This window comes from Danio rerio, chromosome 19 (assembly GCF_052040795.2).
Source record: "Danio rerio strain M-AB ecotype USA chromosome 19, GRCz13ab, whole genome shotgun sequence".
NCBI classification, from domain to species: domain Eukaryota; kingdom Metazoa; phylum Chordata; class Actinopteri; order Cypriniformes; family Danionidae; genus Danio; species Danio rerio.
Genome location: NC_141039.2, coordinates 9,980,001 through 10,000,189, shown reverse-complemented (window position 1 = coordinate 10,000,189; position 20,189 = coordinate 9,980,001). Strand labels below are relative to the sequence as shown.

The window sequence follows — 20,189 nt, the reverse complement described above, 5'->3', positions numbered from 1 at the left end:
TTTACATAAAGTCAACTGAAGTGAGTCATTACTAGGGCCAGACAGAATCTGCGGACATTTTTTGCCGTTTCTGCGCAGAATTTTGTTAAAAATCTGCAGATTTATGTGGAATTATTTTGGGAGTATCGTAACTAAAACCTTAAAATATTAAATAAAAGAAATACCTTTTTAACTTGTATTTAATGTTTACAATGCAAATCCAGTTACATCCACTTTATTTAGTAAACAAAGCAAGTCTCTCATATAATATAATCTACTAAAAGACTGAAAAGATTACAAACTATATTGTAAATAAATCATATGAATATTTTCATATTAGTCAGTAATATTACTGAGATAAATTTAAAAACTGAATAAATGTTACACAAGTAAACAAACAGAATCAATGATGGGCTAAAAATCTGCAGAAATTGCGGAATTCTGCACACGCATATTCGGTGTAGTCCTAGTCATTACTAATGAGTCTTATCTTGTAAAGTGTGTTGTGTTGCCTAAAGGCCTTGTTCTCAGCCTTAACGCCACGTTCAGTAAACCTATTGACTTGAGTCATCGACTAGAATACACACAACGTGTCACTCGTATAGTTTTGAATGGGGAAAAGTGTAACAAAAAAGCGAATGAATCCCCACTGACTAGTACAGGAGCCAATGAGTGATCGTTCTAGACTGACGATTCTTCAAGGGATGGGCTTGAATCAGAGGGGAGTTTCTGAAGATTAAATGTGATTTGAACATTTGGAAATGAAACAAACAAAAAAAACTGTTGTTGTTTAATTTTATTGGTGACTTAAAGGGACTTCTTGAGTGCCATGAAACCAGAAGCTCAAAAAGTGCTTACTTGTTTTCAGGTTTTGGAATCAGTTTGTGGTATTTTGTTGGTCAGGATGTTATTTACTTTAGTCAGTGTTCTGCATGACTTGTGTAACAGTTGACCACAAGAAACGTGAGATGTTCAGAAACTGCTGTATTGCAGTCACATAAAACACCACTATTTCTAATCTGAGGAACACGTGTATTTCTCTCCTACAAAGCATGTTTTCAGTTTTTTTCTTGTGTAATCTTCATATTGTGAAAATTCGTGCAGTTCTTGATCGTTTGAGATGAGCTGAATGTTGTAATTTTGATATTTGTGAAGTCAGTGAAGGATGGATGGAGCAAAAATGCTGTTTTAAATGCTCAAAGAACTGTCGAGAGAAAAAATGGTTTTGAAGTATTCGTGCAGTTAAAGTGTGTGAAGTTGATGTCTAATGAGCTATTTTGTTTCTGTCGTTGTTTTTTTTGAATATTTCACAATGTAAGTGCTGGAGGTTTGCAGTTATTGAATGTTGGGATAAGCAGATATACACAAAGTTTTAAGAGCACAACAGTTTAGATCTTAGCGTATGTATGAGGGTAGAAAACTCGTTTTAAATACCTTTCTAATCTTGTAAGTTGTTAGAATGTATTTATTACAATGGAACTATAACCAAGACGCTTTATTTTCATTCATAATTTATCAGGTGAAGTGTTGTTACAAAATAGCAATGCTGAGCGAGTGCTTGTGTTTAGTCTGGTCAATCATTGGCATGGTTCAAAGCATTCTTATCTGCCCACACTATCAGTTTGTGTAGCAGTAAATCACCTTATTGATCACAAGTACCGCAAGGTTTAGTACTAGGACCTTTTCAGCTCATGTTACCCATGGGATATATGGTATCCCTTTAACGTCCAATTGTATCAAATATCTTTTTTCGACCAGTTTCTTTGATTTAAATATTCTGTTCCTGAAGCAAAATTTCTTTTAATTTACAGCTGGGTGTTACGATGCCAGATAAAAGGGTTTAGTTTAGTGTTTTGTTGTTAAATTGTCAATACTCTGCTTTAAATTCTTTGTTGAAATTAACTTGCTTTGTAATCTGGCTTCTTTAAGCTTTAACTTTATTAATATATTATAAGGTACACTTGATTTAAATTAATAATTACTGATGCAAACTGTATGTAGAAGAACACTTTTATTTTGTCTTGTGGACCTAGAAAGCATGTGATGTTCCTCTCTGGACAGTATAAGCTGCATTAATCTCATTTCTCAAGATTATGGAAACAATTTGTGGTTAAAAAAAGAAAACTTTTCTGCTGTTGTGATTTATTAAAGTGTAATGACTATTATCATGCCTTTAATTTATATATTAGAAGTAAAAGTGTTTTTCTTAATCTTTTGCCACTTTTTTTTCCTGAACAATACTTTTTTTAGATGGGGTTTCTGATACATTTCTAATTAGGTACTGCCTTATATTACTTTCTGTAAAGGAGTTGATGACGTTACATATTGAATGCTTTTGGAAAAAAATTACCATTGTGACTTAAAAAAATAGTTATTTCAGAATCTTCAATTGGTTGGAAGAATCTTGAATTCTCTATACTTATTTAATCTGTTATTAATAATAAAAATAATTAAATTAAAAATTATTGTTTTAATCTTAGACAAGAATTAGAGATGGGACAATAACCGGTTTCAAGTTATAAAAGAAAAAGTCAAGATTTTTAAAATTGGTAAAATTCTCTGTGAGACCGTTCCAAAGGTATGTGTTTTTTATTTATTATTTTTGTGCGTTGAAAAAGAAATCTGTGTTTTTGAAACTAAGTAAGAAAGCAGAAGTCAATTAATTATTTAAAATTCATCCTGACATTTTTACTGTTCCAAAATATTATAAATGTTTCCTAAAATAAAATCTAATGGGTTCAATTGAGAAAAACTTTTTTTTAACCCAGACATTTAAAAGTAACTTATTTTAGAGCAGTTATCACAATAAAGTGATACTATAAAACCGTGATGTTTTTATCCAAGGTTATCACACCATCAAAACATATACCGGCCCATGCCAAACAAGAAAACAGTAAAAATCTGCTAAAAAAAATAAATAAAAAGCATTATTAAATAAAATGACAATTATGTATTTTAATGTAAATAAAATTGGTAATTTTACGCTATTTATAAATTTAACTTTTTATTTTTTATTTACCAAATATACCAAAAGCTGTTATTATGCTGGTTAAAACACACTTAAAATTTTATTGGCATTATCCGCCACGCTTGTTTTAGGTTGTTTTCGAATTTCCAAAACCAGAGCAGGGCCTTGGGGAGAGTCTGGACTGACCTCCTCCCAGCTTTGTGAATTAAATTTTAAATGTGAATAGTTTATAACAGTTTGTAATTGTTTTATTTTGGTGATGAAGTCTCCATATACTGTTGGCTGGGTGAAAGTATGTGCAGCACGTGCTACAGTAGATAAAGAGACTGTAGCATGACTTTTTTTGTCATTTCCTATAAAATATCCTGTGTTGGCATAAACTATAACGCTTCATTATGGTTTAGCAATCTGCACTAGGCATGGGCCGGTACAGGATTCTGACGGTATAATAACTTTGGATAAAAATATCACTGTTTCATGGTATTGTGATTACTGCAAATATCTAAGATATTTTCTTTTTAAATGTCTGGGTAAAAAACTCAAACTTTTCTCCCTTCGAACACAATATATTTTATTTTGAGAAACATTTTAAATATTTTGAAGCAGTAAACAATTCAAATGAATCATCGGCTTCTGCTTCTTCCTTAGTTTCAAAAACACAGATTTATTCACAACACACAAAAATAAAACACATACCTTAGGAACGGTATCACAGACAATTTTAGCAGTTTTAAAAACCTTGACTTTTCCAAACCGCGGTATAACTTGAAAACGGTTATCGTCCCATGCCTAATCTGCACAAAAATTAGACAAAGGTCTTGCTATTGTAAATGGACCATTAAACGTATTGTTTTATAATAAAGTTAAACAATTCCTCCTTCTTTCCCCAGCTGATGCATCACATCGACTCAATCTCTTCTATCTGGCGAATGATGTCATTCAGAACTGTAAAAGGAAGAATGCCATAGTCTACCGCACCACCTTCACTGATCTGTTGCCAGAAGCTATGCACCTCATCAGGTGAGATTGCTTTCGTCAGTGTGACCTTAACCTGATTACACTCAAGCACAGACTATGTCTCCACTGCATGCCTGCAGGACACTTAATTTCTTAGTGGTTTTAGTTCTATATAAATGTGTCTCCAATCTGTCAAAATGAAAGAAATATCTTTCACATTTTAATTCTTGCAAAGACTTTTAGCCAGGGTTATACTATTTCAGAGGACTGAAATTGCACTCATCAGAGCTACAGATGATTTTTCTCTGGACTCTCTCTGACCTTAGCGCTGCACCATTGGCCACAGCATTCTTTTTAGATGACTTTCTTTTATAGAACACTCTTGGTGCCGGTAGTGGGATTACAGTGGTATTGTTCAAATCATACTCATTGGTCCGCTTTTTGTAGCAGAAAAAATGCAGAGTTGTCATGTCTGCCTCAGGTTTAGCATGGAGTAACACAAGGTTTAGTACTAGGACCGGTCAAACTCTCACTGATATAATGATGATGCACAGCTCTGTATTGCCTTATTGTGTATTTATTTTCTGTTCCTAAACTTGCCCCGACCCATAAACCAATCCAATTACCAGATATTTTTTTCATTTTCACAGTTTAAACAATTGATTAATGATTGACATATGGCAAGCTCAATCAAAACAATCTATATGATTTCCAAAGTAAACTGATTGACAGTATTATGCCGAGTTCAGACTGCATGATTTTCAAAGTAGTCGTGTCACGGGTGTTTTCATACTGCATGTCTATCTGGGGTAACGTTTTGTCGCTGCTTTGGTTACACTACAAGATTGATTGGCGACGGGGTTTTACACTGCATGACTTTTCAAAAGGAAGAATCGTCAACAACTTTGTCCAAACTCGCAAGACATGGCGTGGAAACAACACAAGGTCACGTAGTATGTAGTTTGTTATTTACTACATAATAAGAAAGTGGCCTTTAGTGGAGTAGAAAATGTAATTATTTTGCTTACCTCGGTTTGAACTTTTCATTAAGAACACATTTCACATGGCATGATGTGAATCGTCGACAGCTCCAGATATTTAGCACACCGAATATCTCACAGGCGTTGGCGACTCATCTGCGATTCTCTTAGATTGACTTGATAGTTCACACTGTGTGATTTTCACTCACATGAACGATCACCGATTTACCTGTGATTTTAGGCATTTGTCTGAAATTTCTCAAAAACTGTCACCAAGTCAAATTCGGGGCTAAAATCATGCAGTTTAAACTCGGCATTAGTTGAATAATCTCCATATACATATAATTTAAAATGACTGAAAAAGTACTTTTGTATGATGCGAAAGTGCTTTTAACTATGTTATAAATCCTGTATTATTCATTCATTCATATTCTTGTCGGCTAAAGGCTGATTTATACTTCGGCGTCAAACGCCGGCGTATGCTACGGCGCTGATGCATAGCCCTACGCCGTGGCCGTCGGCGTCGTTGACGTGCACCTCTCAAAAATTGTAACTACACGTCGCAACGACGCGTAGCGCAAGCTCTGTGATTGGTCGGCTTGGTAGCGCTGACGAGTCTGGGTGGGACTGAGAGCCACGCGAATGGCGCGAGCTGGACAAGAGCCCAATGGAGCAATTGTTTACAAGTGTGGAGTCCCGTGAAGGAACTCCTGATGGAAAGTTTAGTTTTGTGTTTACCTCATAGTTAAAGTTGTTGCAAGTCCGCCGGTTCCTGCCTCAAAATGAGCGAGTTTGAGCCACTTATACATCCAGGAAGTGTTCAGGAAAAGCAAAACAGCAGAGAAGAAACTCGACACAGAGAAACATTTACACCTCACTGCCAACTAGTTTTTCGGAAGTGTTAATGCAGACCAACAGAGACCGCGCTGAAGTATAAATGCACAGCTACGCGTGGTCACGCCGGTCACTTGACGCAGAAGTATAAACCAGGCTTTAGTCCCTTTATTAATCTGGGGTCGCCACAGCGGAATGAACCGCCAACTTATCCAGCAAGTTTTTGCGCAGCGGATGCCCTTCCAGCCGCAACCCATCTCTGGGAAACATCCACACACACATTCACACACACACTCATACATTACGAACAATTTAGCCTACTCAATTCACCTGTACCGCATGTCTTTGGACTGTGGGGGAAACCGAAGCATCCGGAGGAAACCCACGCGAAGGCAGGGAGAACATGCAAACTCCACACAGAAACGCCAACTGAGCCGAGGTTCGAACCAGCGACCTTCTTGCTGTGAGGCGACAGCACTACCTATTGCGCCACTGCTTCACCCAATCCTGTATTATAAATGCTGTATTAAATATGACACATTGAATGAAAGTTATTCTCCAAAATCAGACTTGTGTTGCATTGTGTGAATTGCTTAACAATGTGAATCTCTGTAAATGTCTGTGATTTAACCTTCAGAGCCACAAAGGATGCTAAAGTGAAAAAGTCAGTGGAGCGGATACTGTCCATTTGGGAAGAACGAAATGTATATTCAGAGGAATTCATCAGTCAACTGAGGAATAGTTTGGCTCGGAAAGAAGAACCAGTGAAAGGTGTGATTTTACACATTTAAGGATGTGCTAAAACTGTTTGTTTCATTGTAATAAAAGGAAAGACTTTTAAAATTCTTATGATTTCCTGACACTTTTTTTTTTTTCAGTTCAACCAGCTCCAGTTAACTCTAAATCAGCCCTGAAGTCTAAGATTGTTGCTGAATTTGTGGTAAATAATTGATACTCAGAATTTATTAATTGTTTGGGCCCTTTGGCTCAAGCAAAATGTTTTTAAATTATAGTTTTTAATTTTATGTCTTCTAACATACTTGTTTTCATATTTACCCATCAGCCCTCAACGTTTATCGAGCATCTGTCCAAGTACAGGAAGTCGATGGATGAAATTGAGCTCAAAGAAAAACAATTAGCTGCAATGAGAGTAGATGTGTGCAGCACAGAGGCTCTGAAGAAACTGAAAGGTCCTTAAACAAAATATTTGTAATATTCTGAATTTGTAACAAGTGGATCTGTATCCTCCATTATATCAGTGTGTCTTCATGCTTGTGTGTACGTTTTTTTCTGGTTTTCTTTAGACAAAGCAGGAGGTAAAAGGTTTTCTAAGGACTTTGAAGATGGAAGCATGAAGCTACAGGAGTTTGTTTCCTTTCTCGATGGAGAGGTTAAAAAAGGCCCTGCCTTGATGGAAGCTCTGGAGAACGCAGACATATTCTATGAGATGCAATATAAAGAGGTCAAGATTGTGGCTAAAGTGAGTATCAGAGATCATATTGGTGTTATTTTTGCTTGAAATGATTTTTAATGACTAATAGTGCTAATAATAGCAAAGATTTTTACAATTTTTAATTTGAGGCATTTTTTGCCACACTGCCAGATTTTGCCACATTCTCCACGCTGCTAGTCTAGAAACAATGTAGAAAACCATAAGGTCATTTCAAATTAAATGTTAGAGTAGGAAATAAGTAAAATGTTGTTTTATGTATATTTCCAAAAAGGACTTTATGAAATCTAATTATTTCCGTTGGCTTCAATAAGAGCTCTTAATCTCTCTTCACTTACAGCAGGCCCAGGCTTTCTAGCAGACTCATGATTGCAGTCCACAAATTAAAGAAACTCTTTTATATAAGCACTTTCAGATGAAATGACAAAATGCTCATTTGATGCTTTTAGTGGTTTCTGCTGCATTGTGCCACAATTGAATTTGAAAAACAAAAACAAAAATACATCCTGACTATTCTGAGTGTCCTTTCTGTGACAACTAGGTTTTTTATTTTTAATATAAGAATACCTAAATGGTTTTGTACAATGAACGTTTTTAGACATAATAACTAAAATATTTAACTTTTGGTATAATTTCGGTTGTGGCTGTTGGTTCTGCAAGGTTGACTCTATTTTTATTTTTTTTTGTGGTTATAATTGAAAATGTATTTAGGCCTGGGTTTTGAGCATTAAGTGCTTTTTATCCAATTAAATGAAGAAGAAATTGATTATTTTCGCCATGTAAAAAAAAAATGAATACAATGTCCCTTGCTTGCATCACACAGCAATATTCTTTAAAAGCTTTCTAACCCTAGAAAACATACAAACATACAGCAATGCCCTGTTTGTTATGTTATCAGATAACAATTTTTATCTGGACTTTAAATTAAATGTGTTTAATTGTTAATCTTTCTAAAATTGTGCTATTTTTATCAAAAGTAAACCTGAACTGTTTTGATTTTTATCTTGTATATTACTATTATGTGTTTTATCTTATATATTCTTTATTGCTGTTGATGTATTTCTATAGTTTTTTTTATTATTATAAAAAGTGATATTTATAAATGTTGTAAATTTGATCTAGTTTTGCCATGAAGTAGCCAGAGATTAATTGAATAAATTCAAAACTCTCTCTCTACTTCTAATGCTGCCTTCACACCAGATGCGGATGAAGCATCAAGCGCGAGTGATTTACATGTTAAGTCAATGCAAAGACTCGACTAGACATCCTGCAGCATGTTTCACGCAAATAAGGCGGCACAAATGATTTTTGCGTGTGGATGCATTTTAGCGGACATTAGCGATGCGTTGTAGAAGAGTGATTATGACGTAGTGCCAAATGTTGGTGTCCCGAGGTGAAATTCTCTTGCCAACACCAAGCAGCAGTTCATCAAACTTGGCTCGGCTCAGTCTGAAGCACCGCTGAAAGCTTCCATTATCTAGGTATAGTTTCTAGAGGAGTTGATGAGCTCACAGAGCTAGGTTTACCTCTGAAAGGATCTAGTGGACTCAAACACAATGTCGAGCAATTCTACGCTGTTTTTTAGCCTTACTAAAGGAAATAAAACACAGCTATTCTCTCAATAAAATCAATGTTAGTAATTTAGCAATGAATGTAGAGTCAATAGGCAGAAGCCCTGGCCATGACGCAAATCTGCGACTGTTGTGAACTGAATTTGGCGTGCGAATAAAGCGAATTTGATGCGTAAACTCTAAATGTTTACGCATTTATTTACGTGCGAATATCATGATTTATCCACACATGCAGCGTCTGATGTGAACACAGCATAACCTCAGACATTTAAACAATAATGTATACTCTTTTTGCTTAATACTTGTTGATATTCCAGTATTATTAATGTATACTTAATGAAATATAGTTGGAACTAATTTGATATCTCTTTAAAACATGCCTATCCTAGGCTTATGAGACATTTGCAAACCGAGTTTCACACCTTAAGCGGAAGCTTGATGCACAGAAGACAATGATACCTGATCCAGATGACTCGCCCATTCCCTCCCCTATTGAAGACGCCCCTTCCCCTACGGGTTCTGAGTCCCCCTTCCATGCTTTGGAAAGAATTGGTACCCCAGACCCAGACCTGGATGGGCAGGCAATGGAAGAAGACCTGTTTGCTTTGGCTGATGCTCCTAGCCCTCTCTCATCTTCTGGAGGTTCCCCACCACCAAGTGTCTCTATGGGAGACAAAGACAATCGTGACGTAGAAGATATGGAGCTCTCGGATGCAGAGGAGACAGAAACACCTGCCATTATAGGTACCATTAAACCTTGGCAAAATAATTTTTGATTTCTTTCATTGGTAGAATCAATCATTTTATTGTTTTCCTCTTTACAGTAGAGGAATGTGAAGCCCAAACTGTTGTGTCCAAAGAGTCCCCTGTCACTCCAAATGTCACAGAGTCCCTGCCAACAAATGAAGTCACACAGACAGAGAAGATTGCAACACCACCAGCTACAGCTCCCCAGTTAGCTCCTCAGTCCTCAGTTACAGCTGTTACAACAACAACAACAACAACTACAGCAGCAGCAGCAACAACTACACCCACCACACCAACCACACAGACACTTCCAGTGAACCTTGCTGGTGTTGATCTTGGCAAGATCAGCTCCATCCTCAGCACACTCACAAATGTTATGAAGAACTCAGGTGAGATATTGTTATTTAATTTGTACAGCATGTTAGATGCAGGTTAAAACAGCTTATTTAATATCATAACTGTGACTGGTCATAATTAAGGATACAAGCTTAAATGTTGCCTTTGGTGTCTTGCTCATATTCTTCAACAACTTTCCTGTATTTTTTTAAGGAATCTGTCATTGAAGCGTTGAAAAAACGTTAAAAGTAAAATAAGAGCTCATACCACTTGATTGCATATCATGTGACGTTATGGAACAAATGAGTTTTGTATGCAATGTCATGCATTTAAGCTATGTTGTCCCTTTTGCAGCTGTTGGAGTTAGTCCTGTATCTCGGTCTTCCCCGAGTGTACCTGCAACTCCAACCTCAGTTCAGAAGACTCCTACTACTCCTGCCCCTCCAGCCAACCCTTTGACCAGCATTCTCTCAAGGGTGGACATCAACACCAACACTCTGCTCAGTGCTCTTTCCAAAACACAAAGCCTTGGGGGTTTTCATGGTGAGAATTGGAAATGCAAGATTATTTGAGGAGCCGAAAAGTTATGATAGTAAATTCTTACACGATAAGGGTTGTTTTAAGTCAACATAAGTTTCAAATGCACGCTAGTATTGAACAGAATACATTATTCTGAATAGGGGTGGGAGAAAAAGAATCAATCAAATGATTTGTTCTTAATCTAGCAATTCTGAATCGGTTGTCAGAAGTTCAGAATCGGTTCTGTATTCAAACTAGATTGTGACAATGCAGACCTATGCGGGTGTGAACTAGAAACACATTTTGTTCGGTGAAGCTCTGGGTAAATTCTGAGTGAAATGTAAAGAAATAGCAAAAATGTAGGTGAAGAATAGTTTTGGAATCCAATCCTGACCCTCAGAATTCATATAAAATCGTGAAGTTCCTAAAGATTTCTGTTCGACATGTTTAACTTTTTTATATTTCATTAAAATATAATAACTGCTAAACCTTTGCAACAACTTTCTTCTTAGATTGTCGTAAATCTTGTGAGCATTAATTTGATAAAGGTTATGAGAATTAACAGTCAGTCTGAAAAATAAATAAAGCATTGCAAGTGACGTAGACACTGGGACATAAAGATCTTCCTAAGGGTGAGCTTGATCTGTATTTACCAAATGTTGATGTCTGGTAGGTAGCATTTCAGGAGCAGAGTAGTCCTCCAGATTCAAATACAAACTCAAATTCAGCTGTATCTTTATTCTGTGAGTCCCTATCATGCTATTTAAAAAAAATTAAATTAAATAATTATTCAGATTTTCAGATTATCGAAGTTAAAGAGTTAAGAATTTAGTTTCATGTTGACTTAAAACTACATATTATATAAAACTTTGCATAGTTTTATCAGATTCAGCTGATGATATTTAGAAAAGAAACGTGTTTAAACAATGTGTGTGTGTGTGTGTGTGTGCTTTAAACAAATCTGCTGACCTTTGTGCCCCTACTCCTATCTTTTTCTTTCCGCAATTCCCTTTCAGGTCTGTCCTCTTTGTTAAACAACCCAGCTGCAAAGACCCCTACAAATTCAAATTCTGAAAAGCAATCCCTGACCACGCCTGTTACAGAAGAATCTCATACACCTCCTAAAGTCATACCTACTCCAACTAGTGTCCCATTGACTAGTGACACCACTTCACAAGGATATGTTGCTCCTTCGACTTTGCAGTCCAATGTGGTGAATGAGAAAGTAAATCCTAACTCTTCTTTCAACCCTACTCTGGACTCCAAGATTGATACCTTTCTCCAAGTACACCCAGGACTGAAAGGCTTTAATTTGGGCTTTCCTTCTGTATTGCCATGGCCCAAGGGAACCGTTGATAGTCCTTCAGCAAGTGCAGAGAACCTTGGTGGAACCCCTGTAAGAGATGAAGCTGGAGCTACACCAACACAAGATGAAATTATGGATGATCCCAGATCAGAGCCATTCCCATATCAGCAGGGACAAACAGCATCCACAGACTCTAAATCAACTTGTCAACTTTCGTCTTGGCAGGACCAAATTGCTCATGCAGATGCACAAGCTCCAGAGATTCACCAGACGATTGCATCAATAAAAGACTCTGTACCCTCTCTTGCTGAGGCAGAAGCTCAGCGTCATCAGCGCATGGAAGCAATGCGTTCCTCTTTAATGTCCAGTAACCAACAATCTTCAAGAGAGAGTCTAGAAGCCACTGAAAGATCCAGTATGCTGCTTCAAGATATGAGACAAAACCCTCTAATCCATAATGTGGCACCAAATCCTAAACTAGCGGAAGGTAGCTATGCCTATCAAGATGGTCAAGAGAGGCATGTGTTGCCCAACTCTGACACATATGGTGGAGACCCATACCTTTCCAAAGATCAAAGACCGAATCTAACTGCACCTGCCTTCTTCACCACACCTCTCCCACCTATCCCAAAGCTTCCACCTCCACCCAAAGAGTTCATGGCTGCAGCTTCTTCTTTGAGGGCAAATGCACCACACACCACCAGGGATTTGCCGGGACCTTTTGGTGATGCAGAACGAGGTGGTGTTGATGGCTCATATATCCCAGCAAAGTCTGATTATGAACAGTTGTCTCATGAGGTTCCAAAGGAGGGACCCTTCCATCCACATGGGGACAGGATTGCTCACTCTGCTCATGCACCACACCATGCTTCCAAAATCCCACCGAATGGTCCCATGGACTATAACCATCAACATCCACCAAGGGCACCTCTGCAACACCCTCCAAGTATACCCCATCACCACATTGGTGGTCCTCCTCCGGTAATGAGTTATCATGAAGCCCAAAGTCCTCCTCGACCTTTGCCTGAAGATCCATACGCTGACACGTACTATGACCATCCACAACGTAGCCCCTCTCCCTCTCATTATGACATGCACTCAGTTTCCTCTCATGCACAAGAGTATTACCCTGAAGAACGTGCCCCTCCAAGGGCTCCTCCTCACATGGAGCACAGACCTCCACCACCACACCATGTTCGTCCACCACACCCTGGACACTATCCTCCCCCTAGGCCAATTCGACGACCACCCCCGGTTCACCATGAACCACCGTTTCCAAGAGGCAAGCGACCTGGCCCACCATTTGGTGGGCCTCCCAGAGTCAGGGGTCCCTTTTACCCACCCAAAAGACCTTACTTGCCTCCACATTACTGAAGTGTCTCATGTGATTCTTCTGCTTTGGTGTCAAGTGCATGTCACAGAGAGCAAGTAAAGAAGTGGATGGGTTGTCAGTAAGATCATGGTTGCTCTGGACAATGAGGCAAGTGTAAGGTGTCGAACACCCTTACAGAATTACAATAGAGAAGAACAAATTTATTTAAGTAACCAAGGGGATGCATCCAGATCACTAGAAACTCTCGAGCAAGTTGTTCTTTTCCAACATGAAGACATGTAAACCGTGAGCAGTTGTGCGGCCAGATGAAGTCAAGGAGCTCTGGAGCAGGGAAATGGAAAGAATGTCTGGCAAGGAATGCTGGGGAATGAGATGGAATCTGAAGGCAGACGAAACAAGAGGTGGTTATTCTATTTCATTTCATTAAATCTTCTTTAACTTCTGTAGATTTTGTATCTAGTTCAATGGAAAATATAGTAGAAAGGTTAATACAAAAATGTCCTTTCCCTTAGTTAGTATGTTAACGCACGTATCTCGCGAATGTCTTCGGGAAAGAAATGTTTTTTTGTTGGATTTAATTAAAGTTGATATGTAATATTTTTTTACTTCCAAAGTTAAGTTCTACTGATGATCAAGTTAAATTGTTATGCAAAGCTGATAGTTTTAATTCACCACATCTTATTTTGTACATAGAATTTAATGTACCGCTAATAGTTAGTTCAGCTTCGTTATCGTCTTTCTTGGACAAACCAGCAGTGTAGAGAAATTAATCTTTACCACTTTGAGGTAAAATGCTGAGGTGTACAGCGACTAGTCGTTTTTACCAACAGTGGAAGAAGATGCAGAAGAAATGAAGCTGTCCGGCAGAATCATCATGGCCTCCCTCAGTTCCTGGAGGCTTTTACTGTACTGACTTAAATAAAGATGTGTTTGGAAAAAAAAAGTGTGAGGGTGTGAAGTCTCAACCATGATGTCTTTGAGTCTTTTCATCTCAGTTGCTTCAGTGACTGATTTCTTTGATCTTAACGGTTTCGCGCACACTGATGTTTAACAATAAAATGTGTTCAACGTTAAAACACGCACAGATAATTTGTAGTAGCTGAATGCCTGCAACTAGTCTTGACTAAATACAAGTCCGTTCGTTTACTTGAAATATTTGCAGCAACTCTGGGCAGCTTTTTTGGGGATCCAAGACACAGTTCTGTTTACTTTAATGGGAAAATCCTAAAACTAAGCCTCACACACACTCAGTTTTAGAAACCGCAATCTTCTCACATAGCATTAAAAAAAAATCAAATTTTCCCTTTGAGTCAGCTAGTGTGCTTGAGCATGTCTTAGCTCAACCGTTGCATATATCATGTTAATAATGGTAATTGGCTCTTTAATTTAGAATGCAGGACTTAAGATAAGTTCAAGCCATGTTGTAATTAGCATTAATTGAGATAAAACGTGATGTTCTTTGCGTTTTCATGGAAACAACTAATGCCTAAAGAAGCTAAATGAATCTAAGTCAGGTATACTACTACGATGCAAGTACACACATCATTTTAAGTTCAATTATGAGTTGTACTGTGAAGCAAATGCTTTTCACAAGCCAAAATCTCAAAATCAGTGCATATGTAGTAAATAAACCTTTTTACACCATATTATTTTTATGTGACTGAATTGTAGCACACTATATGTAATTGCTCTCGAAGCAAAACCAGAGACGTTTAATCGCATAACTAATATAATTACTTAAGTTGTATTTGTAGATGTAGGTTATTTTAATTATGACTGAGACTTTTGCAGAATCGTAAACAAAATGCAGGAATACAGAATTGTATAAAGAATATTATAATCATCTGAATCTAAATTTCTATAGTCATTTGGTGCTACATTGCATACCTTCTTTACTCAAAACATTCTGTAATTTGTTCCAGCTCCACTTTCGGTTGACTGAGATCTACAAGTGATTCTGTTGCATACTCTGTTCTGGTTTGCAGAGTATTTAATTCAGGCATGTCCAAACTCTGTCCCAGAGGGCCGGTGTCCCGCAAAGTTTATTTCCAACCCCAATCAGACACACATGGGCTAGCTAATCAGGCTCTTACTAGGCTTTCTAGAAACATCCTTGCAGGTGTGTTGAGGCAAGTTTGTGCTAAAATCTGCATGACACCAGTCCTCCAGGACCGACTTTGGACACCCTTGATTTAGTTAAATCAGGGGTGTTAATTTCAGTTTCAGCCCTCCAGAGTTTAGATCCAGCTCTGGTCCAACACACTTACCTGTAGGTTTCAAACACGCCTGAAGGACTCTATTAGTTTGATCAGGTGTGTTTAATTAGGGTTGGAACTAAACTGTGCAGAGTTGCGGCTCTCCAGGAGTTTTACACCTGTGACTTAAAGGGATTGTTCACCCAAAGATGATAATTTTCTCACTCTCATCTGTTTCCTTCTTCTGTTGAATACAAAACAACATATTTTGAATAATGTTGAAAACCGGTAGCCATTGAGTTCAAAGTATTTTCCCCCTATATCAGGGGTGTCCAAAATTGGTCCTGGAAGGCCGGTGTCCTGCATAGTTTAGCTCCAGCTTTCTTCAACACATCTGCCTGGAAGTTTCTAGTATATCTAGAATAAGCTTCAATTGCTTGTTTATGTGTGTTTAATTTGGGTTGGAACTAAAATAAGCAAGACCGAGTTTGGACACCCCTGCCCTATATAGTGGGTATCAATACTTCCTGCAATGGTTAAAATAGTTTGTGTTCAAGAGAACAAAAATCTAAGCAAGCATGGAGTAAATTGTCAGCAGTGTTTCAGTTATGGGTGAACTATTCTTTAAAAAACTACAAACTTTCACATACATTATTTACATAAGTCTTAATGATCACACCGTGTCTGGGTCTGGAGCACGATTTACATATTTTATTGCGATTTTACCTTAATTTAGGCTTACAAAATGTGCTGTAATAACCAGCTTATATTTCAAGTTTTTTGTTGCTTAACCTCAAGGATCAGTTGTGTTTGATTGCATTAGGCACAAGTGGATGTTCGTAGCGTCAACTTCTTGAGTCAGATCAGGGTTAAAAGTGTAAAAGCATAAAAGTGTATGCGTTTAGTTAAACACAGCAGCAAAATAGAAAATGTATTGAAATTCAAATGGTACAGCTAGATGTTTTCTGACCAATAGGCCACAATTGAGCAGTATGCCAAGACGGATCTAATTCCACTCTAATGTTATGTAAGAACATAAATATTTTAAAAATGCTGGCACACTCGCAAACACAAAACATTCCAGGAAACTGGTTTTAAAATAGCCTTTTTTCTTTTATCGAAATGAAAAAGAAGCAAGAGCTAAACATTGTTACAATTATTTAACAATCTAAAAGGTGAAATAATAAAAAAAGACAAAAAGGATTTCAATGACATTTGGATTTTTAGTTCTCCAGTAAACTTTTCAGTAAAATCTTAAAGGAGCCTTTTTGTGCATAGAACATTTAAACACTTTAAAGAACTTTTCATTGTGAAAAACCTTTGGTGCAACAGAAAGGTTTCATAAATGTTACATTTTTATGAAACCATCAATGCCAGTAAAAGGTAAAAAACTCCCATAGATGTAAAAAACAAAAAAAGATTAGCAATCCAAAATCCTTCTGTAACATAAAAAACAAATAATGATTAAATAATTTAAACAATTAAATGTATAGTTCACTCAAAATTGAAAATGGACTCACCATTTACTCTCACGGAAATAGTTTTAAACTTTTATTTATTTATTTTTCACTTCTGTTGAAAAGGCAGCCATTTACATCAATATGGGAACAAAAAATGCTGTTGAATTTAGAAAGATCTTTCAGAGTCTGTATGTGGCTCAAATTAATAATTAAATTCATAATAAAAACGATTAAAGGATAGTTTACCTAAAAATGAAAATTTACTCACCATTTACTCTCACTGATGTATTTCTTAACTTTTGATGTTTCTTCTGTTGAAATAGCTATATAGGAACAAAACACAATGGATTTCAGGGAAAAAAAAATATATTTATTTATGTTTAACAGACGAAGGAAATTCTAAGTTTGGAAAAAGTGGAGGATAAGTAAATGACAGAATTTTAGTTTTTTTGGGTGAACTATCCCTTTAATGATGAAGGTAAAAAAAACCGAATTGCTCTTAAACACTAAACTATTTACGACTAAAACTTTTTGGCCAGTTTACGTATCAAAAGCTACAAATATCACAGTGCGCTTTATAAAACGTGACCACTTGTTGGCAGTTGTAGTTTAGTTAACAAATAGTGTAATTACAAATGATCGTCAGCAGAGGGAGACAATCCTGAATGTCACGCTGTTACAACAAACCGAGGTCAGGGGTGTACAAACTCGGTCCTGGAGGGCAACCGTCCAGCGTAGTTTACTTCAACCGCAATTAAACACGCCTGAAGCTAATCAAGGACTCACTAGGCTTGCTATAGTAACTTTCTTATAGTGAGATAGTGTTGGTTTGGACACCCCTGACCTAGATAATGCATCATTTTGTTCGTTTTAGTGATGTGCAAATAATAACAACAAATAGTCGGAGGGAAGGAAACAACTCTTGATAGTTTCATACCAGGGATTTTCAACCTGTTGATGTTCTGTTAGTGTCGTCTCAGTCTGTCATGGACACGAGCAGATGTGCGTGAAGACAAGGGCTTTTAACACCCCTAGATTGATGCAGCAAAACATAGGCTTACCCAAATTCTATTAAATGAATATAAATCTAGCAAAAAGTTTCTACTAACACCGTCGTGTCCTTTTAATAACCTTGGGTACTCAGAATTCATAATTAATACCTCAGGATTGATAATTTAGCACGTAAATCAAATGTATCGATCTTAAAAGTAGAATTGGGTTTTAAATTAATGTTATTTAAGTAAATCCGACCAATAGTTCGTAATAGACATTTTACAGACGTAATATGCATTTAATTAGGCGTGATATGCCGTAGCCTAATAATGATCAAAATTATAGATTAACCTGTTGATATTTTAATATGAATAATATTTCCTACAGGATATTATTTAAGTCGAATCCTGTTAAATTAATTTTATCATCATTCAGAACTTTTTTCGCAAAATATTAGGCAAAGGTGTTATTTTAAACGTCTGACGTATTAATAAAATAAAGCAAGGTTTATTATGTGAAGCACTCCAATATTTAAAATTAACAATGGCTCATAATGGATGTCATACATTTACTGAATTTAAAACTTTTGTGGGTGTGAAAATAAAAACGCCTTTTGTGAGAGAAAAATTATTTTAATATTTTTATAAAATTGCTAAACAGGAACATTCTTTTTAAAAATATTAATTATTTTTAATTAAATTGAAAGTAATTAATAAATTATGCATGCATGTATACATCCTAATGTTATGTAATCGCATTGTATAAATTAAAGTATCTGCCAAATATATAGATGTAAATGTAGTTTTTATTGTCATAAATCATCTATTATTAGGCTAATTAAAAATAATTATTTTGACATGCCCAACATGTATTTAATGTGGCTTAATTATACACCATAAAAGTTTACAAGACCGAAAAAAAGGCTTAATAGCGATGCTGAGGTCAATCAGCTCTTTTAATTTACGGAACACGGCTCATTTAAATATGAGGCTACGGCCACGCCCCCGTCTGCAAAACAAAAAGCGAGTGCAGTGTTCAGGGTCAGAACAGTGGAACATTTGCTCAGCACTCATTTGCTCATGCTAAACTTTCCACAGCAGCATGATATGCGTGGGATTCAATGCTGAATTTGATCCACCCTTATCTGAGCCAGTTTTTAAATTATTTATCAGTTTAAAAAATTGCTATATATATACATACATACATACATATAGGCCTACATATATATATATATATATATATATATATATATATATATATATATATATATATATATATATGTATATGTATGTGTGTGTGTGTGTACTTAAAAACTGATTCATTGGATTTATTTGATAAACCACTTTGGCAACCACTTACGTTAAAAAAAAAAGAGTAAATCCAATTAACTATTTTATTCAGTGTATTTTATTAATGCGTCAGAGATTGTTTCGTGAAAAGGTTCTGGTGATAAAAGATGGTGATAAAATGCACTTAATAGGACTCCTGTAAATAACATTTGATTTAAATAATTTCCTGTACAAAAATAATATTCCATTTAAAATGTTAACCAATAGCTAGTCTATAACTTTGATTATCTTTAGCCTATGACATCAACCCTAACTAAACCTCTTACCTTAACAAAAAAATCAATAAACTTTTTTTATTTCAGTGTATATAGACCACTTGAAAATTCAGTTTCTCTGCATTTATTAGATTAATTAGCTTTAGATTTGAATACAATGTCAATGTTTGTTTTGTTCTATAAAGGTCTATTAACATTTCTTCCAAAATTAAAATAGAAATATTACTGTTTAGAGCTTACTATCGCAGAAATTAAAAATTGGTCAGAATACCAACTCTTATTATGTGTTGTGATAGACGATCAATGTTATTAATATTAATAAATAATATTGAATGTTAATTTTCTGAAGTTAATAACCCTTTAACTGCCTGCTCTACCAAAACGCTTCACAATGTTTTAACTGTTTTAAATCATGGCTGTTCAAATCATTTAAACTATAATCATTTTAAACAATGGTTTACACACACAGCGTGTTGGTTTACAAAAAATCAAAGAAACATGATCATGTTACACTATTACACTTGGTTTTGGGTTTATTGTATAAAAGAAAACATGTTGAATGAGAATCTGAAATATTTTGTCTTCAGAAAATAAAGTGATTTATTTTGTGTTAAAAATGTTTTATTTTGATTATTTTTTTAAAATAAATTGATCTTACACTTCAGATTTTCTGATTTTTTATAGCGTGTGGATTAATTTCGGTACTTTTACCATAGACAGACGTATCAACCATTTGGTAGAGGTTGATATTTTAGAAATTATGGGATGTGTTGAAAAAAAATGCTTTGCATGTCTTAACTAGCGACAATAGGAGTTGCAATCCAATTTTTTTCCCCTGGTGGGGCAGCTAAAGGGTTAAAACATTGATACTGTGTTGTCTAAAAAAGACTATAAATATCTCTGAAAACATGCCACATCTTCTTTTCTTTTGGTTTATTTTACTCAGTTAATTAAACTCTAAATGACACAATTTGTCCTTTAAATTTCAATAGTTTTA

At 36.0% G+C, this 20,189-nt stretch overlaps 2 protein-coding genes across 4 annotated transcripts in view; both read left to right on the top strand.

Annotated features, from left to right (window-relative positions):
• Positions 1-13,923, top strand: part of rprd2a (regulation of nuclear pre-mRNA domain containing 2a) — a 32,718-nt gene extending 18,795 nt beyond the window's left edge. The window contains 9 exon segments of the mRNA NM_199922.1: positions 3,838-3,967; positions 6,356-6,489; positions 6,597-6,658; positions 6,782-6,908; positions 7,023-7,198; positions 9,129-9,483; positions 9,564-9,875; positions 10,177-10,365; positions 11,358-13,923. Of these exon segments, the coding sequence (NP_956216.1) occupies positions 3,838-3,967; positions 6,356-6,489; positions 6,597-6,658; positions 6,782-6,908; positions 7,023-7,198; positions 9,129-9,483; positions 9,564-9,875; positions 10,177-10,365; positions 11,358-13,021 (3,149 nt within the window). The 3' untranslated portion in view covers positions 13,022-13,923.
• celf3a (cugbp, Elav-like family member 3a) overlaps positions 11,357-20,189 on the top strand; it is an 80,178-nt gene continuing 71,345 nt past the window's right edge. For all 3 annotated transcript variants that reach the window (XR_015516172.2, XM_087294935.2, XM_087294934.2), the window contains exon 1: positions 11,357-13,381. The gene's annotated coding sequence lies outside the window, so the exon portion shown is untranslated. The remainder of the gene's footprint in view (positions 13,382-20,189) is intronic.